Consider the following 26,187-nt stretch of genomic DNA (forward strand, 5'->3'; position numbering starts at 1 on the left):
TTTCCGCCAGTTCCGGCCATCTCCGGCAAAATATGACTGCACACTAGAAGCGCTGCAAATTCTGGCAACACGAGAATGCCTTCACTAAAACCCCTCTATATAAAAAGTAGCGACACGCTTTGACGAATGCCGCCTCCTCCTCGCACTCCCTGTCCGAGGCGGACGCCGCGTCGGTATTGGCCTAATGGCATCACGTGGGCAGTCCCGCCGCCGCGCGCTGGCTGCGTTTGTTTACGATCGCGCTCCATCGCCATTTTCGCCTGAGAAGCGTCTACCGACTGGCGAGGAGCACAACGATAGCGGCAAACACAGTCGGCGATCGTCGAAATCTGATCAGCGGCGAAACGCGTTGGCTTTTATACATGAGTCATCGAAGGTTCGATAGTAATTCCTGGTGCCCGCGTGTTTTCCAGAAAGTACTACACAATTCGCGACACCCAAACAATCACATTACATATAAGCGTCGGTGACAACGGATAGATGCATCGATATCGTTCGAGAAACTTCCGATACATGCAGGCGCGTCCTGCACCGAGCGATTACGTTTAACATTTGTTAGTCGGTGAAAAGCGGTCAACGGTGAAAGATAAACAAGTGCACGTGTCTCAAGCGGTGTAGGCGGCGCCACGGTCGAGAAAGGAGCGCCGAAGAGAGGAGAAACGAGGAGGAGGGAAGGTGGAGGAGGAGAGTGTTATTGACCCTTTTCGCGGAGTAGTTTGTGTAGAGAAACGAGATGGCGCTTACGGCGGCAGGCACGCCATACGTGCGACCGCGCACGAATACGAAACCATTACCGCTTCTACCTAACTTCTGTGCGATCAGCTGTCGGAAATGCAACTGAGCTTTCGCTAACGCACTGTGCTCCATTCATGCTGGTTTGAATCATGATGATTGAAGACATGTGCAGTAGTTGGCTGCAAATATAGTGACTGGTATATTAAGGAATGTAGTGAATTTGTTGCGCCAAGTTCGCGGACCACTGCTGCAACTGTCCGTACGTGTTTCCGGCACTTCGAGATGTACGGCTTTCCTCGAGGATACAGAAATGTGCTCATCCGCCAGCGTTGTATTGCTAACCTTCAAAGAAAGAGCTTCAGCCCTGGTACGTCGGCAAGAGTGAGTACCGCTCGCCAAACAATGATAACGGGAGTAGCGCCGCTTTCTCTCATTGTAGGTTTCGCGCACAGTATCTACACACATCTACCCCAACCAGCAAGAACGCTTACACCTACACTTTCGCAAAAGTGCCAAGAATAATTGAATGGGCGACCACTTGAATATATGCACACTGTATAAGCACAATAAGTGACGGTACTACACCGATAGCGCACGAATGGTCGAAGCTGAATGTTTCGTGACGGTCCACAAGAGAAAATACATTTTCCCACAAGGTATTACAATGTACAGAACAGCTACGTTTCAAGCCTTCTGTGCAGCAAGAACAAATCTAACGGAACTGAGCACACCCACGAGCGATTAGGCAGAAAATTATCAGATAATGACCGCACCGAGGAACCTTACTGAGTCAGAAACTTGACAAGCCGCTGCTTCAAAATATTTGCCAAATAAAGAACGAAAAGCAAACACGCTAATCCTGATTCAATTCATGAGCGGAAAGTTTGGATAGCTTGAAATACATATTTAGCCCCGCTTTTAGAGCAAGCACCATACGCTGCTCGAGCCGTTTGGACGTAGCTTAATCAGCTCCGAAAGCGCTTTCACATGTTCTCTGAAGCTGTGGCCAAAGCTTCGTGTCGTCCACCCAGTCACCGTCTACGATATCTCCCGAACCAGATGTTTTCTAAGCCGCGCCGGCGTCATACACTTCCACTGTAAACAAGGAGGCAACGGAGCAGTTGAGGCAAGCAATGGACGCGTCACCACGTGATCAAACATGGCAGCGCCCACGGGATAGCCGCGAAAAGGGTCAGTGGGGTTTTAGCCTCCACGGGAGAGCAAAAGGAGCGACGAGAACCGCTGGTGCCGCCACCTGCTGGAGGTTGCTGCACAACGAAGCGGGCTGCAACATCGGTTGCGTGGGCTCTCACTTCTGCACCTGCTTGTAGCAGTACCTCCATTTTACTGCCTGCATTTTGTCATTGGAACACGTGCCTTTGAGATTGCTTCAAGCGGGCACATAACTTGGACAGTTCAACCGTAAAGCGCTAGCGAATGTCAGGTTGAGAACACACGTGCGTCAACATTTGTAGTGCTTTTCAAAGTGATTTTCTATAGTGCTCACGTGCGCATATACATGGCGGCTTCCGAGCGCCTCGTCTTGGAGAGTTATACTTGGATCGCCTCACATATGTAGGCGCGCACCAACTATGCCAACACACGCACGCGCCCAAAAAGCATTCTGAATCGCACCTTTTTCTCGTACTTTCCTTAACCTTTAAAACTGCGCCGTCTAGCGTTAAGGTTTATTTATGAATACGGGCCAATCACAAATCAAGCTTTTCAAACCGAATTAATTGCAAGTCGTGACGGTCAAATAAGCGTGAACAATTGTATCTTGGGAATATATATGAATGACACGTTTCCAAAAAGATACCGTACTGGTGACGCCTGCGGCAGAAAGGATGTTCCACATCCGCCGCCAAGGTTTGTGACTGGTAGCGCTGGCTAGCACTCCCAGGGTTAGTTCCTAGTTGTAAAACATAAATAGCCCAGAAAGTAGATGGGAAAACGGCGCCGTGGTCGCTCAATTGGTAAGAGCAACGCACGTGTACGTAATGCAAAGACGTGGGACCGAAAAAACAATATCATTCGATAACACGTACATTATCAATGGTGCGACGATAACGAGGTAGGTCAGTATATTTAAGTATTTTGGGGTGATGATTAGCAACCCGTGTTCATGGTGTACGCAAATCAAAAACCTTTTGTTCAGAAGCAGACTTAAATCTGTCCCGCTGAGGTGACGCTGCTGGCGCATAAAACCTTTATCTTGCCAAACCCTGAGTATATGATTGCGTCATGTGGGACCCCCACACAATGAAAGACACGATCAAACTAAAAATGAAGATCTTCTGTTCGCTTCGTGTGCAGCAAGTATAAATCAATAAATCAACGGACTCGCCACCAAAACTTATGTACGACAGTAACATGCCTAAGCTGAAACTCGAAGGAAAGCAGCAACTGAGATTAAAGTTATTACACTTTACTAAATCTGCACTAACTCCGTAAAGATGCGCGGGCATACTAAGAAACTTTTCACAATCTCATTTCTCAGGAACGAAAAAAGCTCCCTTTTTCTCCCTCCTCTTTTTTTATTTTACTTTTATTATAATTTTTTTTCTTTTTTGTGTACGCACGATCACAGATTTGAATGCATTACCTGCGCTCGTGCTCATATCTGATTGTGCCAGTGTCTTTGAGTGCGCAGTCGAGTCAGTCCCTGATATAAATATTTTACACTTCGCTTATTGCCCCTTCGGAATTCCCGCCCCCCCCCCCCCCCTTTTTTTTTTTTTTTTCTCCTTTTCGACACGTGTTGTACATTCGACTTTAATGACTTTATTACACAGTCTTTTTTCTTTCAGCAGTGTTCTTTCGCTACACTGCAGATTTGTCTTTTGAAAAACCGGTATGGGTAACTGATGATTTGTCGTCCTATCATTCCTCCCCCTTTCCCGATTTTTTTTTTTTAGGTTGATCCTGCGTTCGCTAATGTTTTGATGTATACATTCCACCGCTATGCTAACATATATGAAATGTTGCAATGTATTCTCACGTAACCACACTTGCTAAGTCTACTTGACTGCAGTATGTTATAAATAAATAGATAGATAAATAAATAAATAAATATTTTAAAAATCTCTAGTGAAGAGAACACCCTATAGCTCAACAGAGCAGTACTATTCCCTGCTTTATACGTGCAAAACGTATATGACAATGGCAGCACAGCGCTATTCTCGCTCAACGGAAAGATGGGTTTGAAGAGTACGTCGTTGCCTATGCAAGCCGAACTCTCAACAAAGCCGAAGGCAACTATTCGGTGACTGAAAAATAATGTCTTGCCATAATTTGGGCCATAGAGAAATTTCGTCCTTACGTGTACGGGCGCCCATTTGACGTAGTGACCGACCACCACGCCCTGTGTTGGTTGTCGGCACTGAAAGATCCAAGTGGTCGCCTCGCTCGATGGGCATTGCGCCTCCAGGAATACGACATCCGCGTCGTGTATCGCTCTGGTCGGAAACATTCGGATGCAGACGCCCTCTCCCGCCCACACATTTTATTTCAATAATGTTGAAAGGCCCGTCAGGTCTGAAGTAAGCGTGGTTTTACGCACTGTTGCTTATGGGTTACAACTCCGGTGACAGATGTACAAGAAAAAAAAATAAGAAAGAAAAAAAAATAAAGGAAAAGTTAATGACGTGGTGGTACTCAGTAGCAGCCCTCACACAAAAGTGTCCATCGTATTTCCTGCAAAACCCAACGCTTCTTAATGTAAGTACATCTATTCGCCTTTCGTCGGATAGGTTCACGTCGAAAGCAAAACACATCTAGGCCTACGCTTGTTGCCACAGTAAAAAACGAAACCTAAATCCTCAACATATGCCAGCGTTCTGGTCCCATCCACCTTACGAATTGCCACGACGTTAGCTTCGGTTATCCTGGAATGTGTGGCCTCGCGGAATGCGGCAAACACGAAGCCTCGGCATCGTTCGAAGCAAAAAGCACCGTCCGTTTTATTTCACGCGACGGCCAAGCGCCCACTTTTACTCGTTCCGAAATCAGGAACAGGAAAAAGCGGGCTTCGAAAAGAGCGACGCCAGCCAAGCGCGCCAAATGCTTCCTGCGGAGGCCGCGAGATGGCGGAGCCTTTCAGCGCAGTAGCGTTGGAGAGGGCAGCCGATACTTTGCCATGCCAGTCCTCGCAAAGCCGCTATGGCTGCAGGGTCAGCTCCAAAGTTAACCGCGTTTGTGGACAAGCTCGGCAATTGTACCAAGTGTTTGCGACTGCCAAGACTGAGCTCACACAGCGTGCGGTGGCAACATGCGTCGTGGCTTGCTCTCCGGCAGGTAGGAGTGCTCCGCGGGGAGGCTTTGCATCGTCCTTTCTTGCACATGTACCAGCGGGGCTAGGCCTACCTCACGACGTCGTCTGCTCTTGTGGTTTCACCCTCTGGTGTTTCGATCAGCCGCGTTCACTGTGCATGTGACTTATGCGTGTTCATCGCGGCCGCCTAAACCTGTTCGTGCAGCACTCAAGTAAGTCTCCAGCACCTGTAACGCTTTTCTTGGAGAGCAATGCACGAGAGAATGGAAGTGAGTTGGATATCACCAAGTGATGCGGATGCGCCTAGCAGGTTAATTCATGTAAGTAGGGCTGCGTGTCTGCCCCGACCGCAGCGCAGTTTGGTGTCCTAGGGGCTCACTGATGCCCGACCTTGCGTCTCAAGCAAAGCAAACAGCTCTCATTGCAAGCGATTCGGCGTAAGCCACGCTGAGCCAATCCACATTAAGCCTAGGCTTTACGAGCGGCGATTCTTCCCGTTGTGAACTTGAACTTGTTCACGGATCGCTGCCACGACGATGGCCCAGCATATGATAAAAACAACAACACAGGCCATGCAGCAGGCACAGCGGCTCCGTGTTGAATGCACCCGTTTCTTGTGCAGCCTGCCGATCGCGGTTTGTTCAACGGCAAAGCTAGCTCGCCGCATCTGCCGAATGCAGTCAGCTAAGGTCACCTGCGGGCTCAGCGCGTCGTTTGTTGCCTCCGAAAGGCTGTCGACTGCTGGCTGGCCGCAATCGGGTCACCGTGCAGGAAGACTGCGATCTCGGGCCCGTTTCGAGAAACGTGTCATTTGTCTCCCTTGCCTCCTTGCAGCGCGTTCGGGCTGCCCAGCACGCTTGCCCGCAGGCCAGGCTGGCGAGCACGTGCGTCAGTTGTGCCGCTGCCCGTCTTTTTGTTATTTTCTCTTTGCCCGTTCTTTCTTTTTCTGACGCTCTTCTGGAAGCAGGCGCGCTAATCTGACGCAACTTTGCTCGACGAAGATTAAGAAGTTTGAGCTGTTTCATTCGCGCAAAATATTTCCCCGCAGTTATTCTGACCTGTTTGTGTGCCAGTCGTAGTGCCGTAATATTTCTTGCAGTGCGCTGAGTGTCGCGGTCATCGCACCCGTGTTGCCCTTGCAGCCACCGTGCTTGCGGCTAGGCTCACATAAGCTGCTCTCGGGCCAGGTGCTTGACTGAGCGGGATGGTCTTATACATACGTATACATACATCGAGCGTTGACTACAGCAAAATATTGATTAAAGGAACTGCTCATATCAGCAATCAGTTATCGCAGTTAGCAGGTCGATGTATTTACCATTCTATTTTAATGGAATTTCACTTGAATAGCTTCGCCAGCTTTCTTTTTTTTTCACTCCACAAGGAGGTATTTTTGTCACGCATGTTCGCTCTTGAATGTAAAGCCTCGGGCATGCACTCCAATGCCGCTAGCTGCTGTGCCGCGGTCGCTGAGCAATCTGGTCACATTATTTTACACGGATTTTAATCATGTTCCATTGCACATGCATGGCAAACCCGGCAGCATGACATGTAGGCGCCACTGCTAGCCCACCGCAGTGTGAGATCGAGTTGCGCAACATTGATTGCTCTTCTGACGATGGTTCTTCGCTTGACGTTCCTATCTTGTCGACTGAGCTCCTTCGTGTTACCAGAGTCCTTCAACACTTTGGTATTACTACTTCCCGTTGTCCTTGTACCGCTCCGTAGTCTCGGCCTTGGGTCGTTACGTTCATTCCATTGCGACATGGAAACGTTTTAGCGGGCCTTTCGTCATAGGGCGCATCTCTTGACAGTAAATGATCATCGAAGAGATTGCTTGCTGGGGAGATCGCTATTATGCCAGGAAGACGAACGCTGTTGCCGCTTTATGCATGTAGGTCGTACCTTCTATATCAGGACTGTGTTTGCTAGCATTGTAGCCGCTGTTATCGAACGGCTGGACTGATGTAGAGCAGCGCGATTATTCACGACACCTACCTGGGACAAGCCTTCGAGAATGTGGAACATAAGCAGTGTTCTGCGCAGCACTCTAGCGGGCAGGAAGTTGCACTTTTTCAGCGGAGTGCCTTACCCAGACAGACCACTCTACCATTCTTGTCACGTAGAGATGCAATTTGTTTCGTATCGGCGCAATCAGCGCAGCCGCCAGAGTACCTGAGCGCTGTATGCATGTCATCCAGAGAAGTAGGCGGCAGTTTTAGCGCACGGATCGCCAGAAAAATGACATATTTCTGATGCGACCAAATATCCACGACATAAAATAAGTGAAACAGCATTGAAAGCTCGATTATTGTTTCCACGTGTGTCAGTCCTGCACGTGTACACGTCAATGTCAATACTGGAGTAGTTGTTTATGTTTGCGTCTCGTGTAACTAGCCTCCTCCAAGTTTACCGAATCTGCTGCCGCTGAGCCGAGCAGAAGGCGTCAGTGGCGCCTGGAGAAGTTCAGTCTAACCGATTTCGCCGCTCGTGTTAATCGGTTCTATCGGGAACCAAACAAATATTCGCACATTGTTCTTCGCATCCAAAAAGTTCGCCTGAACTGAGTCTGCTGTATTTGCGCGACAAGTCGCGATGTTCATCCAGCCAGCCACCTGGTTAACAAACTACCGCTGACTGAAATTGCGAAATGCCATCGCGAGCTATGGCAACGAGAAACGGAGTCTTCTCGGCACATCGTTCGCGTCTCTGTCATGTGTATCGACGAGCAGACAAGTATGTATCATACTCGGATAAACGGGAACAATCCTCATCAACCTTGCGCGCATTCCCGTGCCCGGTTCATTCCTGTCAGGAATGGCATGCGCGTCTCGCGTAATGTTCCTGGTAATCAAGCAGCGAGCGTGATGCGTTAAAGTGACACCAAAGAGAAAAATGAGATGCTGCAGAGGTAAATGTAACAGCTCCGTATCTCAATTATGCAATTCTAACTAACCCCTCAATAAAAAATAAAGCGCGCTGTTGACCGTAATTAAGAGCCACTGAACACCGCTGACTCGCAAGCCAGCGCAGTGGTTGAAAGGAGCAGCGTGACTGTCTCGCCGAAAGCGAGAAGGGCGCCGCGCATTCCGAGAGAAGCGAGAACAGCGTCCAGTGCGATGAACGAACGGGCCGTGGAATGGGTGATACGGCGCTTTCGGCCACATCGTGTGGCAGGTGTCGGTGGCTTGCGATACCGCGTGATCAGTACCTCCCATTTGTGTGATGCGTGTTCATAACACGCCATCGCCACACGTCGGTTGAGCTGGTTTTCTTGGCGCGCATGTTGATCGGGTCGCATAAAGAGAACATAATTCATAGTTTTTTGTGCACTCGAGAACTCTTGCACAGTTCCGTCGCTACGAAGTCGCCAGCCGTCTAACATTTGTTAAAAGGTGAAACGCGGTCACCTGAGAAAGGTAAACAAGTGCACGTGTCAATATAAACAAATAACCGCGAGGTACAGAATTGCTGTCAGTATTCCTTTAAAATAATGGAAACGCACTCAAGATTGATGATAGGTACTGTCGTGTACATAACAAGAATGGAGTGAAGGTAATAAAGTGCAGAAACCAAGCTCTCCTTGCTGCAGCTATAATCCGGTGCTGGCTCATCTTTCCAGCACCTGGCCTTGAGGCTGCAGCTATTGTTTGCCTGCGAGGAGCCTCCACAGTAATGGTCTTCAGTTCAGCCAGTGACAGACTTATCCGCAGTGGCTTCGGTAGCTGTGGAGCCTAATGTCCGTAGGTACGATACCCGGCCTTGCATTCCCACAGGTGCGGAATGCGACAGCGCTTGCGTACCGAGCACCTTCAAGGACCCCGGGTGGTCAAAATTAACCCCACGATTATGTATCACCCCCCCCCCCCCCCCCCGCTACTTTTTTTTTTTTTTTTCATTTCGGACTGAAGCCGAACCTTGTTTCCTCGGTGATTGTGCGCCCATATAGAAACGCCCTCCGAGCGAAGTTAGTGGCGCTAATCATTTTATTTCTTTGTATTCGTGTTTATGCAAAACACACTCGCATACTACAAGTGAATGGATGCAACTTTCTGAACGGCTGAGTGTAATCAGCGGGATACTGCCTGCTGATAATGGCAACACATTGCGTTGGGCTTCTTGTTGGTTTGACATGACCAGCGTAATGGGACAGAGACAGCACTGCGCTCAACTAACAACTAAACCATGTTGTCTTTAAATCTGGTATGCGTATGAATAAATATTGGCAGTGGTATCAAAGAAAGTCTGGCAGGACGAGAACAAAGTGCAAGGCAATACCGATTGATTGGATAGTTCTGGACAACAAGAGCTCCTGCAGATGTCGGCGCATGGAGTTCCGTTGCAGCGCAGCAAGACAAGCAGCACTCGCTAGTCTTTACCTCAGTAGCTTAACGGGACGACAATGCCATTTTCCCATCCGCAGCCTTCCCAAAGTTCAATTACTAACACAGCTCGAATCACTTTTCTCTTCAGCGTCTAAGCAGTGAATAGCATTGCAGAGATTTTCTCCTAGCCTGACCCCCTTCCTAATCGGTGCTTCATTGGTAGAATTAAGACGGCTGTAGAATCATTTTAATACATTTGCTAAAATATTCACGCACATTTCGTATACTCCTTTACTACGCAATGTCTCCATGACTGCTGTTATCTTTACTGAATCGAGCGCCTCTTCGTAATCTTATGAAAACCAAATGAAGAGGTTGGTCATGTTCTGCCTATTTCTCAGTTGCCTCTTGATGACGTGGGTGTGATCCATGGTTGATTATCCTTTCTTAAAGCCAACCTGTTCTCTGGTGTTGCCCTGATTCTACTGGAAATTGCCTTAAGATTTTGTGTAATATGAAAGCATGCTAATGAGCCTATAATTATTCACTTCTCTAACTACTCATTTTTTATGGATTAATATTATGTTGGCGTTCTCCCAAGTCTCTGAAAGCTTTCATGCTGCCCCATTCTTTACTGCTTCCTCAATTCTTTCGATGTTATAAATTCGTATGTTGCTTATATTCTTCTGGTGTATCAGCTTCGACAATTCAGCAAATCAAATCTCTGGCCTTACACTTTTATGCTCTGCCATTTCTTTATTAGGTCCTTCGTTCCTTGAGAGCTTGCCTGCATGTTGTCTTGGTACCTTGTCTCCTACTTCTGCTGTGGCCTCTGAAATGATTCTAGTTGAGGTCCGATTCATTATTTCTATGCTTTCGCTCTCCTGTCCAAAGCCGCATATTTGCTCGCGGGAACCAGCCTGAATTGATCCGATTTTCTCTTGGCCGCTCCGAGGTTGGCCTACCTGACTAATTTTCCTACTTCTCTCTTCAAATTGTGAGCAGTCCAGGACTTCGCTAATCTGTTGCTCTTTGCTCTCACTCCTACATCCTGCACAATGGTAAACTCATCACAGAGTATGAAATCTATTTCATTCGTTGCTTGGGATTTTTCAGGTCCACTCCCTCTAACTACACTTCCGAAAGAAGCTATTCATTATGTCTTTCCGAGACTTCTTCTAATATACATCCTATATTATTCCTAGAGTCGATGCCATAATTGTCAGTTGCCTGTGTTTCATCCTGCCTTTTCACCATGTTCCTATTGAAGTCGGCCATGACTACAGTATACTGTGTTTTCACATTTCTCATTGCTAATTCTTCGTCATCTTGACTGGACCTTAAAGTGTAAGCCTGAAGTATTTTTAATTTATAACTCATATTTAACCTTAATTATTACGATGGCTACTGCCATTTTCATTAATGCTGTAGAATTCACGAATTTTGCCCGCTGTGTCCTTGTGAATGTGAAATCTTACCCCATTTCCCTCTTATCTGGAAGACCTCTTCTAGAGGTCTTCCAGGTAAGTAGCAGCTAGAGGACGTGTCTATTAAAATGTTATGTGTCTCACGAGTCCTCCTAATGTCTGTAAGCCCGACGATATCCCAGGAAATGCGTGATACCTCTTCAAAGATCCCTGCTAAGCTATCTTCACTCGATATTGTTCCCGTGTTGAATTTCGCCTTTCCAAATTGTTAGCATCCTCTGCTGCATCACAGGTCTGACCGGCGCTTTCGCAGCTGCTGGAGACTGAGGACAAGATTCACGGGAAAGGTGGTGGCCAAATACTGTGCCAGTAAAGCAAATTCTGTTCTGGCGAGGGATTCCTCTTATGTATATATAGGTTGTGGATGCGCCTACCACCGGCGATAGGTCATCTTTTTGTCCACTTTCATTTCCCTTTTCTTTATTACTTTAAACATTTCAATTTGAACCACAGCTAATTTCCCCAACCGATGTTTTCCTTGGGTTCATTGTCTGTTGGCTTTATATGGTCGTGATATACCGGGTGTTTCAGCGAACACATTAAACATTTTTTTAATGTTGCCTGTGGCAGATAGCTCAATTCTAGTTCATGAGCTGGTCTACTCGAAGAGGCGGACATTACGTGCACAAAAAATTGCATAATCGACTAATTAGTGAGAATTTACTAATGAAGTTTTTAAACTTCGCCGTCGGCGACAGGTGGATCGGGTGACACGGCAATATATATATCACGTCTCGGTGAATTACCTTATGGCCCATATTGCAATTTACAAATTCTAGCCATGAAGTTCGCAAGGCGGATCCACTTTATGTACACACACACATGTACCTCGCCGGTTTCATGGTCTGGAACATTGCGTGAGGGGGGCGGGCGACGTGTTACAGCTATAAACAAACACAAGCAAATCGTACAGGGCCTAGTAAAATTCATGACTATTGAATAGGAAAAATATATCCTGAATGAATTGTAACTTGGAACGAATTCTCAGGATGACACCAGTTTCGAGATATTAAATCCCGAACTTTGCGGAGAAATGCATTGGCGTTCTAGTTAAAACGTTGTTTTATGCATTGAAGCACAAAAGTAACTGGAACGCCAATGCATTTCACCGCAAATTTCGGGAATTAATATCTCGAAACTGGTGTCATCCTGAGAATTTGTTCCAAGTGGATCCGCCTTACGAACTCCACGGCTATAATTTGTAATTAGTTAAAAACTTCATTAGTACTTTTTTAATTAGGCGATTATCTATTTAAAATTTTCGTGCATGTCGTGTAGACCAGCTCATGAACTAGGACTGTGCTATCTGCCACAGGCAACCTTTAAATATTTTTGAAGTGTTCGCTGAAACACCGTGTGTGTGTGTGTGTGTGTGTTTCAGGCGCTACTTGAACGAGGGTTCTAACTTTGGCCTTCATTATGGACACCCGATGCTCTTTCTCTACTCAACGCCATTATCCTGGAAAACTGTACAATCATTGCGTTCTACAGGTACTAACACATATGTGGTACAAAGTTGGAGGTTAACAAAGAATCTGGAGAAGGAACGAAGTATAACGCTACGGAGCTATGGAACGAAAAGTAATAGGCGTAACGTTCGAAATGTGTAGTCAATGTTCTGGTTCATTGAGAAGATGGACAGGCCATGTATAATGCGTAGGGCAGATAAAACCGGTCGTCACTCAAGAGCCCAGGGCGGTAGAATGTGCGATGAAGGAGGAAAATTTGCAAGCATGTGTAGATGCAGTCGGTTGACGCAAGACATCGGCAGTTAGAGACCATGCACCTTCATTGTGTATGCAGTGGGCATAGAGCAGACTGATGACGTCAGTACGCGAGTGTTTTCCATTCTGCCCTTCGGGGAAGCAGGAGATGCAACTTGCCACGTCGTGGCCGGCAGCGTCGAATGCAGCGGCACCCGCTGCTGTGCGTCGCGCTACCGTCTCGTCGATATGCCACGCGACCACAAGTACCTGCAAATATACACCCTTCGGGGCTCCGTGTGCGTTTATAACCGGGACTCGTTGAAGGTGTTCGAGGCCCGTCTCTTCCGTGATCATAGGCGGCTAACTTGCCCCCGGGGCTTTACCTCAAAGAGGTGATGTTTTCGCAAATACTTTTAAATCGTCCACGTTTTAAAAACTCATTTTAAATACTGTGTTCAGTGTCTCCTCGCTGTCAAATTTACCGCAAAAAGGACGCGAGAAAGCAACTGTTAGGATTCAATCCGCGCCACAGAGCGAGTCCCACACGGCATTTTCGTCGGTGGTGCCTCCTCGAAAACTCGCCAGCCTCTTTCTTCGGTTGTGCAGCAGAGCGCTTCCTGGTCATGTGGACGGCCGCGTTTCGTGCCGGCTCGCGATGATGATCCAGCCGGAGACAGGCCTCGGAAGCCGAGAGGGGCAGCGGTTCTCGCGCGTTCCGGTCCGGAGCGCGTCAACGCGGTTTTCTTCCCGACCCAGAGGAGCCCCCTGGAAATAGGACATTCCTTATCTGACACACTTTTATTCACGCCAACGACCAGGCTTGCTCGCTCTCTTGGAAGCGGAGCAGAATGTACGCTGCGGCGCTCACGAGTCGTAGGCCCCGCCAGCGAGCAGCGCCGGCTGGTACATCGCGGCAATAATCGGGCGAAGTTCTTGCTCAGTGAATTTTTATTTGGGTTAACCCACGTCCCAGTTCTGCGCCCGATTCGGTATTCCGTGAGTAAATGCGGAGTCTGATTGCCGCCACAGTGTCAGAGGCTCGCGCCGTTATCCGCTTATCTCTAGCAGCGAGAAAGGGACTACGATCTTTTCGTCTGTGACGTCACGTGTAGTCCTGGTAGGGCGACGCTTCCGGCGGCGCTGAGAAAATACCGGTCAACGCCCTCCACAGCGTGTTTGTAAACAAGCTTCTTGCTTGCAAACACAGAGGGCGCTGTGACGCATAGTGTTAAAAAAAAAAAAAAAAAAAAAACGTTGCCTATGTCCTTTACTCTGAAGCACTATATATCTATATCGAGAGAGGTAGCAGCTCAGCACTGTTTGACCCGCTAACTTAATCCATATTCTCTGACAAAGAGCATTTAAATGAGTTGCCTTTAGAGGAAGCTCGGGAACTCTCATCAAAATACATGGGAACGGAGAAACCGTTTTCCTCGGCACCGATTTTGATGATGTTTGTAGCATTTAAAAGAAAAAGAATCTGATGACTTAGAAAGTGGATATATTATTTAGGCCGTCAGTATTTGTCAAAAAAAAAAAAACTATCAGCAATGAAAAAATAAATCATAATTGTAAACTGGACCTACACCGGTCAAAATTGACACATATACATTGCTCTCAAATATACCACTAATATGTGATTAAGACTTTTGCAAAGCCGTCGTAAATATAAAATTTTACGCAAGCTGTAAATTTTCGTCTCATTTGTTCTCTTCAGCTGCTCTAACAGATGCAGTGTATACAGAGCTGCGATATCTGCTTTTGATGCAGAGTCACTGATTTGTAAACATCGTGATTCATCTTTTAAGTTACCGATTTGCGGAAAATTTTGTAAACAGTATGAGCTCCAAAATCAAAATTTGCTACAATTGCTAGAATTTAACTTTCTATCTCGAATGCAACAAATTTCATTCAATGAATATCGGTTCAGCGACTGTCTTATAAGAGGATTTCTGCGTTTCACATGTGCTTACATATGAGTTGGCCCCGAGATAAAACTTCCTCTGAAATATTAAAATTCTATTTAAAGGAAACAGTTGCCTTGCCCATAAAACTGCAGATGCACTGACGCCGCATATCCATGACGCGGTTGCGACGCAAACGAATGACTCGCTGCTCACGTTAGGTGACAGTTTGAGCACGTTGGTATTAAAGTCCCTATATAAGAAAAGTACCGCCATCTACTCTTTCCTCCGTCGTCTCCTCTCCCAAAGCGCTTGCTTTTTTTCTTTATTTTTTGCTTGCGAAAGTAAGTCGACGGTGGCGGCCCTAGAAAGTCCACGTTGAAACTTTCAGGCCGGGCGCGCGCCGCCGGACTGCGCAGAGGTACATTCAACATGGCTCTGAGGCGGGGAAAAAAAAATATAAAGTCAAAGCGCACGCTATCATCGTCCAATCGGAGATACAGGAGAGAGCGAAGCGGTGTTGATCAAAGGATGGCGGTACTTTTCTTATATAGGGACTTTAGTTGGTATTGGGGAGTCTACGTGCAAAAGAATTGTGTGTAGGCTCCACGTGTAGTTGGTGTTTCATAAAGATGACTAAAGAAGCGCGAACTGGCTGTAAAGAAGGCACGCACACATGTGCGTGCGTGTCCAGTTCGCTCCTTCTTTCATTCGCACCGGCCACTTGAGGAGGTGGCGCGACCGTTTGCGACTGGCGACCGATGCTCACACCGGCGACCGGCCAGTCGCCATCTGCGCCACTTAAAATAAGTATCCTGCGCATCTAATAGGTTAAGCAGTTTTGCCACTGCGGTCACGCGACTGAAAAACCGAACAGTGAGCGACCACTTGGTGCGACCACTGTCACTCCTCGCCGGTGTGTCTGCTCAGGCTACTTACATGATGGCAGCGCGTAGCGAAACGTGGTTGTCGCGTACCGCCAGCTATGGCGAGTTGCGTGGCGGTCGCTTTGCTAGAAAGGTATCCTCTCCTCCGGACTTCGCTCGTCTGGCCGATACACGACTCGGGGTAGCAACGGCCGTTCTACTTTACTATTGTCCTTTCGTACCTCGGCGAAGCGAGTGCTCGCGCACTCGAAACAAGCGTGTTCTGCTTATCCGTGAAATTCCACGCATTGTGTGTGCGCGCCTTTTTGCATTGGCACGCGCGAAGGGTGGTGATAATGTTTTTTGCCAAAATATGAATGCGATATGGCCAGCGTAGCAGACAAGAAGGGATACTGTTGTGTTCAGCGCCATTATTCTCCGAGCGTAGAAGCGTGACACACGGCGCTGATTTAAAACTAATTAGTTGCGAAACTTGTCTTGGCATTTATGGGCAGGCTCTGCGCGTCGTCTGTCTCGTCTATTTGTTATGTCCTTTCGCACTATGCAGATAAGAAGTATCTATCCTCGTTCTCAGTTCTTTCGCACATCCACCCACCCGGAGGATGGTTCAAGTTAGGTAAAACACCCTGTGTACAGTGAGACCCGCTGAACCAAGCAAGCGGCGCTCCCCGAGGCAACTCAGTCCTGCCTCATTTGGCCATGTCGCAGTGTTCACGTATCAACAGGGAAAACTCGGTCGGTGCACCCTCCATGTGGCGCGGCAATGCCAAACGAGAGAAAAGTGTGCTTCAATTTCGCTGTCTCTCTCGGGCTGGTCAAGCGGCTAATTGTTTTCATGCTTAGAAATGTGGTGTCGCTAAGGTCAATGGACAAACGTAGTCCAACGCATTCTACGCTTTCATTGCAGATACGCCGTGAGACATTCACGAATTGAAGCTCGCAGTGACTCATGTCAGCGCCGTCATGCAGAATGTCGTGGTCGGAAGAATAGTTACTTGCAAGCGCACAGCATTTCGTACTTTGTAAGTATCTAGAGCTAAATTGTCGGTTTTTAGAGGGTTAAAAAGAGAAGTAGTCGTAAATGCGCCTCACCATGCGTGCTTCAAACATTCTCGAATAACGTAATGGTGATAGTAAAGTTTATTTTTTCGTCCTTTAAAATGACCAAGGTTCATCAAGGTGTTCCTTGGCGTTGATGAATCAAGAGACAGATTGGAGATGAGAAAATACATTGAACAGAAAATATTTACAAGGTCAAATACGGAGCTTGCAGAACAACAACGCAGAAGATAAACAAAGAAGGAGCCTTACTAGGCTGGAACAACTGCCACTACATGCGACAAACTGAGTCTTACTGTTCGACCACCAAGTGGTTACGGCCCAGACTAGCAATACATTGTACGGAGCTGATCTATCAGTTGAGTGACTACATATAGACTGAATGGAATCGGTTCCATACAGCCTTTAAATACAATTGAGTAAACAAATAAAAGGGGGAGGCGGCAGCTGCTGACCCGCCCCGACATTCCATTAGCCAATGAATCACAATTAAACTTAAAGGGACAGACAACCGCTCAGAACATGAATTGAGATAACCCCGCTGATGGAAATATCGTATTGGCTAGAACGGGCCCTGTTTTTCGCATTAAACGTGCATTTATATTTTTAATTCTTCACTAAAAGGCGCGAGAAATGATCGTTGGCGCCCCACGTGGCAAAAACATGAACATATTTATTAGGTCTACCACGTGATCTTCTACTAGTGTACGCGGTTCCTCGTCGTTTTATTAACATTGAAATGCAGTAACCTATTATGAGTTTTTTTCTAACTTACAATGTGCAGATAAGCCTTCGTTTGTAGTGAGCAGAAAAGTGGCGCTGCCTTCGTTTTCGATGAGTTGTCTTGGCTCGTCTATCGACCGAATAACGACGCCGGGGACCAGCCAGCCATGACGTAGGCGTGTACCTAGAAAAAAGAAAAACGCGGTACAACTTATGAGAAAGGTCTGTACAGCAACGCAAGCTTATTGTCCCAGTCTATTTACCTTTAAACGTGGTTGGAAAGGTCAACCACAGTTGCCCTCCATCCAGTGAAAGCAGGACGTGGGGCGGCTTTCACAATTTGCGAGGCGGGCTATCGGCATCGCTATCACTTCTCAGCGTTGATGGGGGAGGGACTGTTATTTTCTTAGAGACTGCTCAGATCGAAAAATTCTGCTTACAAAATATACACGCGCTATTAGAAGTAACCGATGTAAACAATACCGTTGTGCCATAAAAATCGGTTGTCAGTCCCTTTAAGACATCACCGAATGGGTTGTGCCTAATCTCGTTGTATACTTCATAGGCAAGACTTCGGCCCTCTTTCCCATCGTCGCTCTCCCATTTATACACTCTTGGCGATTCCTAGCTGCATGGGTGCTTCTGCCGTCACGCTCGTGTGGAAATTGTCCGCGGGCCCGTTTTTTTCATGGGCGCTGCCAATGCGTAGGCAGTGGCGCCATCTATGGGCAGTTGGCATGCTGGCTTGGGCGAACGCCCGTTTTGTATGCTATGGTTAGTATGGTATGCGCTCGGCGGCTGTTTTTGGTGGATTTTTTCGCACTCGCGGTCTATTTTGCATGAAATGGCGTCTACTACGTGGGGTATGGTTCTGTGAGGCATAGTGAAGGAATCTGAAGTAATTAAGCGGCTGGAGTTTCTCCTGGCGCGTTAGAGCGGACGGAGCACCCTGCGTGAGGTGTGCGGGTTTGTTTGAGCTTACAATCAGCCTCGGATATCAGTTAGGTATTTCTGAAAATTCGTTTCACGAATGTTACCTTACTGGAGCATTATCAGCACTGTAATTCTAAGCTCTGGTTTAGCTGCAACGAGTACTTACAAAACATTTGACGATCCTAACAGCGTGGGTACCATTCTGCTGGCGAATAAGTTGTGCTGTTTACTTTGACAAGCGTTCAATTTGTTATCTGTAGATACTGGGCGACCGCCTTTGTTTATTGGGCAAGTTTCCGCCCACAAATAAAATAGTTTGGTTAATAATAACCGCATACCGTACAGTGGGAATCACACTTTTCGAGTGGTCGAACGACCAGCTGGAGGCTGCGCGAGCTTCCGAGGCAGTACTAAATGCTGTGTTATAGATTCTCTATAGCGCATGGTCCAAGCATGCGGCACGACTATGCGAAGTCTTATTGCGTCGTTATCCCGTGTTCTGTTTTATTTGGTCGCAAAACGAGGACATATGATTTTTTTTTTTTTTCAGTCTCGTAAGTTCAGTCACATATACGACGCATTCACCCATCTTACGGAAATTGTGTGGTTACAAATAGCTGTCTGATTCTCTTTATGCGATCCCCTTTGTATATTGTGCCTTACAGGGCAAAATGGCAATGCCGATCGAAGCACGAAGCTTGTGTGTATCACGTTGGTTTGCCAACCGCAGTGCTCGATGTGTTGAGCAGTCTTCGGTCTGTTGCAGGAGGCTAAAGTAGACATTGTGATTTGAAGTCTACTGGACTTAACATGTGTGAGAAAGATGCCGGTGGCTGATGGAAATGTTTTACAACAACTCTACGTCGAGTGAAAACCGATACATCCAACATAGTTCGCAACACGTACACACACCGCGGCTGATGATGCGCGTCGCATTTTTGCACATCCAAGAGAAATTTCCAGATACTGTAGCTACTGCTGCACCTAAAGGCTACACAGTGGTTGCTCGGCGATCTCGTAAGAACTGACATTCCGTAAATTGCATTCAGACCTAGCTGAAACACCTCCAAATCGTTCCCCAGCGCGCGACCGGCAACACATTCAAGCCGCGCCGCGCCGGCTCGCACAAGCCAGAGAGGAGGAAAGGCTCGTCGCGCGCCCTTTCCTCCTCGCCCGATGACAAGGTCTATAGAATACCAGACGATGAGGCAGCGCCGTGTGTTAGCAGGTTGACGTGTCATGGCAGGTTCCGCTTTTCCTGGAAGGGGTCTGGACGACGAAAGGGGGGGTGGGGGAGGCGTAGATATCTGTCAAACATCCCAACCACCCTACCATCATTTGTTCAAGATACGCCCCACTTCCTTCGAATTGTCGACTCGATTAACGCTAACCAAATTCTCTCCGGCCGTGCTATTCTAGTAACTTTAGATGTTTCTGCTCCTTATACTACCATACCCATGCGGGAAGGAATTGAAGCCGTGTCAAAGTCCCTCGAAATCAATCGTCAAGCGCACGCTCCTGAAGTTTACCTGTCACTTCTAGAGTTAGGTCTTACGCTCGACTATTTCGAATTCGATTCTATTCACTACCTACAAACTTTCGGCACAAGCATGGAAACACCGTTCGCTCCCACGTATGCCAACATTTTCATGGGACAGCTTGAAGCAAACCTGATAAAATCATACCCTTTAAACCCCACACCTACCTGCGTTACATTGACGACATATTCATAATATGGGAACACGGCACAAACACGCTAACCGACCTAATTAGCCATTTCAACCGCTTTCACCCGAGTATTAAGTTTACTGCTCATCACTCTCCTAGACAGATCAACTTCCTCGACACGACGGTTTACATAGAAAATGGAAAACTGAGAACAACACTTTACTGGAAGCTTACGGATAGCCAGCAGTATTTATACTACACCAGTCATCACCCGCGACATTGCAAGCGAGGAATTTTTGTTGGGCAAGCGAAACGAATAATAAGAATCTGTAGCGACGACAACGATTATATCCACCACCTAAATGACCTTAAAGTAACGCTAGCGAAACGAAACCATCCACAAATTCCTCTCGACCAGGCTTATGACGTCGCGTCAAGATTAGAGAGGCAGTCGGCATTAGCTCAGAAACAACCTATACCAGAATCTGATGGACCACCAGCCTTTATAACAAAATATTCTAATGCCCTCCCAAACATAAACAACATCCGAAAATACCACCCAATATTATCAAGTAACGAGCGTCTGAGAAAAGCCTTCCCGGATGTACCAAGGGTTACCTATCGCCGCAACAGAAACTTTAAAGACATGTTAGTGCATGCAAAAGTAAGCCAACATCATTCCCCCGTTATAAAAGCATGTTCTCGCCCCAGGTGCAAAACCTGCAAGCACCTTCAAAGTGACCTTAAAATTAAAAGTACCGCAAATGGCTACACACACGAAGTGAAAACTAGCTTTACTTGCACTAGCTCCGATGTAATTTATATGCTTGAGTGTTCCTTCTGTAAGAAGCAATATATCGGTGAAACGGGACAATCAATGAACATCAGGCTAAACGGACATCGCGCGGACACAGCTAAAAAGCTTCCCAAAGCTGTCGCCGAGCATTTCAACCAATCAGGTCATAACTTTGATGAAATTAAACTCTACATACTACAGTCAAATTTTTGTTCTCCGCGAGACAGAAAAATATAGAGAATCGTACCTCATTCATAAGTTCAAGACATTGCAACCAATAGGCATGAACGTTTCAAAGGGAGCTTTAGAATCTATTCGCTATGCTAAATTGAAAAGCACTTAGTTATTGTTCATTGAGTTGCTTAGTTTTTTTTTTTTTTTTTCGTTATTCGTTTGTCAATAATATTCCAACCTCCCTTTGCTTTCACTCAAACCTTTCGTTCTTTGATCTATATATCTACCCCCCCCCCCCCCCCTCGTTTTACTTTTTTTCTTTCGTGCGCCCGAACACCATTTTTCTGCCGCTACTTTCATTCTCCCTGTCAGACACGATAGTTCACTGACCTCCAGCGGAGCAGACCCCCCCCCCCCCCCCCCAGGTCAACCTGCTAACACACAGCGCTGCCTCAAACTCCTCCACCCACTATCAGTAGTGCATTATCTTGCTTTTCAATTCTACCCCCTCGCCGCTAACACACTCTCGCTCGTTACCTCACCCACCCGCTTTACCTTCTCTCCCCTTTAGAAGAACCCTACCTATATATACTGTGCCGAGGAGAGCATATGTCGCCTTGAAGAAGACAAGTCCACTTGTCGAAACGTTGGCTCCTGCTCTCACAACGGCACCTTGTTCTTGTGTTACTCATCGTCTTGAATCGCCATCTCCCGCATTCCCCTTGTTTTCCCTATAGAATACCAGGAGCGACACGCGCACCGGCAATTTACAAGCACTCCATCAAAGGAGCGTTCTTTCTTTCTTTTTTTCTGCATTCACCGCTGTCGTTTCACGAGAGGCCTCTATGAACGTTCAACGACTGAACAGTTCTCCTTTTGGGGACTTCTTGGCACCGTCACTATGCAGGTCGGAGACCGCGGAATCCATTCTTGCCACCTTTCCCCGCAGGTAGAATTAGACCTGACAAAAGGAAGGGCGCGTGCGAAGTCATCGCCCCGTTGACGACGCTGGTATCGCTCCCACGTTCATGGTCAGTACACCTGCAACCGAGCGCTGCACGCACAGTGGAGAGAGAGGGCCCAGAAAGTGCGGGTATTACTTTAACGCGCCCCGCCACTTATTCATATTCAGCACACTTGAGAGATGGGCGGCTTAACAGTAAGTATAATGCAACCACCCTCGTTTAGTGAGTGAGTGTCGCGACGCATTTTAATCACACGGGACATTAAAGCAGACTCCATTTTCGCTCAATTGTTCTTCCCCAGAGTAGGCTAACGAGTCGTTCCCGTAGGGACCAGCCTGTGTGCAAATGATTGATTTTGAAAATCGATCCCATCCTTGATCACGAAGCCGCAACACAAGCGAGACTGACCATCCACGGGCCATAATGAGCTGCTCTTATCTCCAGCTCAAGGAATGTAACCTCTGCTGTAAAATGCAGCGTAGCGAACACAACTTAGTTCTACGCAGGAACAGTTTGCCCACCGAATAATACGAGAACTGCCGCGCGCGCGGACTACGGCAACCGTCCACGATTTCCTTTCGTGATTCTCTTAATTCTGCAACGATCGGTGCCGATGTCTCATTTCTCGCATTCTTCTTGCGCTGTTCGTAATGTTAGTTCGAACGGCGCCTCCAGCGAAATTAAAGCGAGAGCACTTGATCATTACCGAAACAGCCCTTGCCATGGAGGCACCACGTACGCGTTCGCCGCGCGCAGTATGGCAGGGAAAGTAACGATAATCGAAGCCCAGTAAATTGTGATGAAGCGATCTATACTGAAAAGCTTGCAGATATAGCGAAGATTTCATTGCCTTTTAACGAGATAGCGTTAAGGGTCCCATGTCGCAGAAAATCCGGCGTCGGTGTCGGCGTCCGTGGCGGAGAAAATCATCCCGAACCACCCCGACCGCGCAGGCCCTCCGCGTGGTGCAAGGTGTTAGTGAACAAAAATTCAATTTCTCACAGTGAAATCCGTCAGAAGAAATTTTAAAGTACGACTTAACCACAACGTAAGACATGGTGGCGTCGGACTGTTTATTTGAATGTACGAGAAAACATAATTCTGTTACGAGGAACTTCACACAAACCCCTTTTGCCAGCATTTCTACCATACCAACAGCGACGCGCTCAGGTAGGCTACTTGCGAAAATCTTATCCAGATGGCGCTCGCATCCTCGGCAGGTCAAATTGGGACTTGGCCTGCCTAATGCGTTTTGGACACGCGCGCGCGTCGGGGTAATAGCAAACAATTAATAAAATTATTTAAAAAATCTGCTAGGGCCTTCACATTTTAATATAAGGCGACTTGTATTGTCCCTGGAAAAACGTCTTCCCAGCAATGCATTTCTGTTTAAACGTGAAGCCGACTTTAAGGGGATCGGTGTAAGCTTGGTCTTTGTAAGCTGGCTTTCCGTTCTGTGTTGCCGTGAAGCCCACCGAAAAAAAATGCGATGCGAACGGGTCCCGATAACGCTATCGCGTTCCAAAGGCGAAGCTTAAGCGTCCTCCAATTTTTCTCCCTGCTATGAACTGGCGCGCCGCTGGGTTTCTTGGAACACCACCAGATGGCGCTCGTCTCCGCGCATCCCTGAAAAGCACATGAAAAGCGTGGACACAGAATGGAGGAAGAGGTCAAGGAAGTTGGCAACCAAGTACAGGATAATCGAAACTGCAAATAGACAACCAGGAGTCATCAGAAAGAAAGTGAGAAATGGAAACCGTGAATTGGATGCAAAGAATGGAAACAAAAAGTACAATGGAGATTTACAAGAATGAGAAGAAAGAAATTAGAAGGGAAAATCTGTACGATAACACAAAGGGCAGTGCGTTGCTATTTGAGGCTCGAGCCGGTTGCCTAAGGACGAAGACATATCGGAACAAATATTCGGAACTAGATGAGACATGCGCATGCTGCAGTAAAGATCCAGAAACCACTCAGCACATCCTGATGGAATGCGACGGGATCCACCCAGCGAGAATCGTAGGTAACGTGCAACTCCCAGAAGCGCTTGGTTTCAAAGTGGAAGGAAACATAAACAGATCAGCCGTAGAGATCAGCAAGAGACGATTGGAGTACTGGTGGAAAAAAAGCAGGGAAAAGATTGATACGACCTGATCTCTTAAAATCATAGGCAGCGGCACAAGGTAAATTTTTGAAAAAGAAAAATAATAATGAGGAGGTATACACAAATGCTAGATAAAGAACATGTATAGTATACCTGATTAAATCAAACAGGCTAGGTGACTATTTGTCGCCGCCCCGTTTCAAATGGGATGCCAATAAATCATCATCATCATCACCCTAGCGTCCCCGTAACAGGAACACTACGCATCCCGGCCGGCGCGGCAGCGTCTCACACTTTGTGCGTGTGGCACGGGCTGTGCTTGCTTTCCTATGTGACAAAAATGCAGCTGCTGGGCTATGGAGGTCGCGTGCTGGGCTGTGATAGCGTTAATATTGTCACAATCGTCCATAGTCTGAAGAAAGCGCTTGAAGCTGGCGTCTCAATTGCGTGCTGGCCACGTATGCAGAAGGAGCACGTAAACGCGCGCCAGCAAAATGGTTCCAAAGTGTCAAGACACCCATGCCCGAAAGAAGCGTCGCGCGGAACAGGACCGTCATCGCTACGCAGCAAAACGTGGCGACCATGAAAGACGACGAGCGTGGTGAGCACCACGACAAGGAGCGACGAGCACGGCGGCGATCGGATATTTTTGTTCGAAACGCGTTCTGTTCACTTTCTGTGACGTCACAAAGTGGCAGTATGCAATATTTGTGACAATGGGAGAGAGAGAGAGAGAGAGAGAAGTCATAGGGGAAAGGCAGGGAGGTTAACCAGGCTGAGCCCGGTAGGCTACCAATGGGAGGGAGAGAGCAGCCAATAGGCAAGCGGTGAACCATTCCGTGGTGGTGGTGTGGAGCAGAGGTAGAATACCCGGCTTCAAATCTGAAGGTCGTAAGTTCGAATCCTACTCCAGTCCACCACATTTTCAGGCATGGAGTGGTGCCTGACACCGGCAAGAAAAAAATATATATCGCCGAGAGCTAGTGGGGCTATACTAGTTCAGGTGCAACCAAACTAGGAAGGCCCATAAAGCTTCATCAAAGTCACTCCCTCACCAGAACAGGAATTGGCCTCCCTGGTGCAGTATTCGGCCACTAGCTCCCTCATGACTCCGACAATTAACCCATGGCCCTCAGTCCCCAGTGGCTGCGGAGCACCTGACCAAGGCGGCGGTCAGACCTGCTACGCGGCAGAGGGTGCTAAGAATCTCTGGGTCAAGACAGGCCGCCAATGGAAACTGAACCTGGCAACGTTCAACACGCGCACCCTCTCGAGTGAGGCTTAGCGGGACTATTTGAAGAATTATCAGGCATTTCCTGGGATATTATTGGCCCTCGTGAGGTTAGAAGAACTGGTGAGGCTTACACAGTGCTGACTAACGGCCACGTCCTCTGCTACAGAGGTCTTCCAGATAAGAAAGAATCCGGGGTAGGATTTCTAGTGCATAACAACATAGCGGGCAACATTGATGAATTCTACAGCATAAATGAGAGGGTAGCAGTTGTAGTAATAAAGCTGAATAGGAGGTACAAAATGAAGGTAGTACAAGCCTATGCCCCAACCTCTAGTCACGATGAAGAAGAAATAGAACATTTTTATGAAGATGTTGAACTAGCAATGAGAAAGGTGCAAACTCAGTATACTTTAGTCATGGGCGACTTCAATGCAAAAGTGGGCAAAAAGCAGGTTGGTGAGCAAGCAATTGGCAACTACGGCATCGATTCTAGGAATGCAAGAGGAGAGATGTTAGTAGAATTCGCGGAAAGGAATAGGCTCCGAATAATTAATACCTTCTTCAGGAAGCGCAGCAACAGGAAGTGGACCTGGAAAAGCCCTAATGGAGAAACAAGGAATGAAATAGATTTCATACTCTCTGCCGATCCACGCATAGTGCAGGATGTAGAAGTGTTAGGTAAGGCTAAGTGCAGTGACCATAGGTTAGTGAGGTCTCGGATTTCTCTCAATTTGAAGAGAGAGAGAGAGAGTGAAATTAGTCAAGAGGAAACAGGCCAACCTAGAGGCAATAAGGGTAAAAGCAGATCAATTTAGGCTGGTGCTTGCAAACAAATATGCAGCTTGAGAAAAGGAAGATAAAGACAACATAGAAGTAATGAATGAAACCGTAACTAGGTTGATCTCAGAAGCAGCAATTGAAGTGGGAGGTAGGGCAGCAAGGCAACCAGTAGTAAGCTCTCCCAAGAAACAAAGGACCTAATAAAGAAACGACAGAAGATGAAAATGTCCAACTCAAGAGATCAGATAGAATTCGATGAACTGTCAAAACTAATCAACAAGAAAAAAGTAAGGGATATTCGAAATTATAACGTGGGAAAGATTGAGGAAGCCGTAAAATATGGAGGCAGCATTAAATCAGTAAGAAGAAAGCTTGGCATCGGACAAGGCAAGATGTATGCACTGAAAGATAAGCATGGTAATATCATCAGCAAA

At 47.2% G+C, this 26,187-nt stretch overlaps 1 protein-coding gene across 2 annotated transcripts in view; it reads left to right on the forward strand.

Moving 5' to 3' along the window:
* The first annotated feature begins 4,861 nt into the window (after window positions 1–4,861).
* Window positions 4,862–26,187, forward strand: part of LOC119456526 (all trans-polyprenyl-diphosphate synthase PDSS1) — a 58,219-nt gene continuing 36,893 nt past the window's right edge. Inside the window, exons 1-2 of one of the 2 annotated variants that reach the window (XM_049669940.1) lie at window positions 4,882–5,031; window positions 16,225–16,339. In XM_049669940.1, the coding sequence (XP_049525897.1) occupies window positions 5,006–5,031; window positions 16,225–16,339 (141 nt within the window). In that variant the 5' untranslated portion in view covers window positions 4,882–5,005. Of the gene's footprint in view, window positions 5,032–16,224; window positions 16,340–26,187 lie in introns of both variants that reach the window. The other variant, XM_037718355.2, reaches the window with a different exon arrangement.

Source organism: Dermacentor silvarum, chromosome 6 (genome assembly GCF_013339745.2).
Source record: "Dermacentor silvarum isolate Dsil-2018 chromosome 6, BIME_Dsil_1.4, whole genome shotgun sequence".
Taxonomy (NCBI): domain Eukaryota; kingdom Metazoa; phylum Arthropoda; class Arachnida; order Ixodida; family Ixodidae; genus Dermacentor; species Dermacentor silvarum.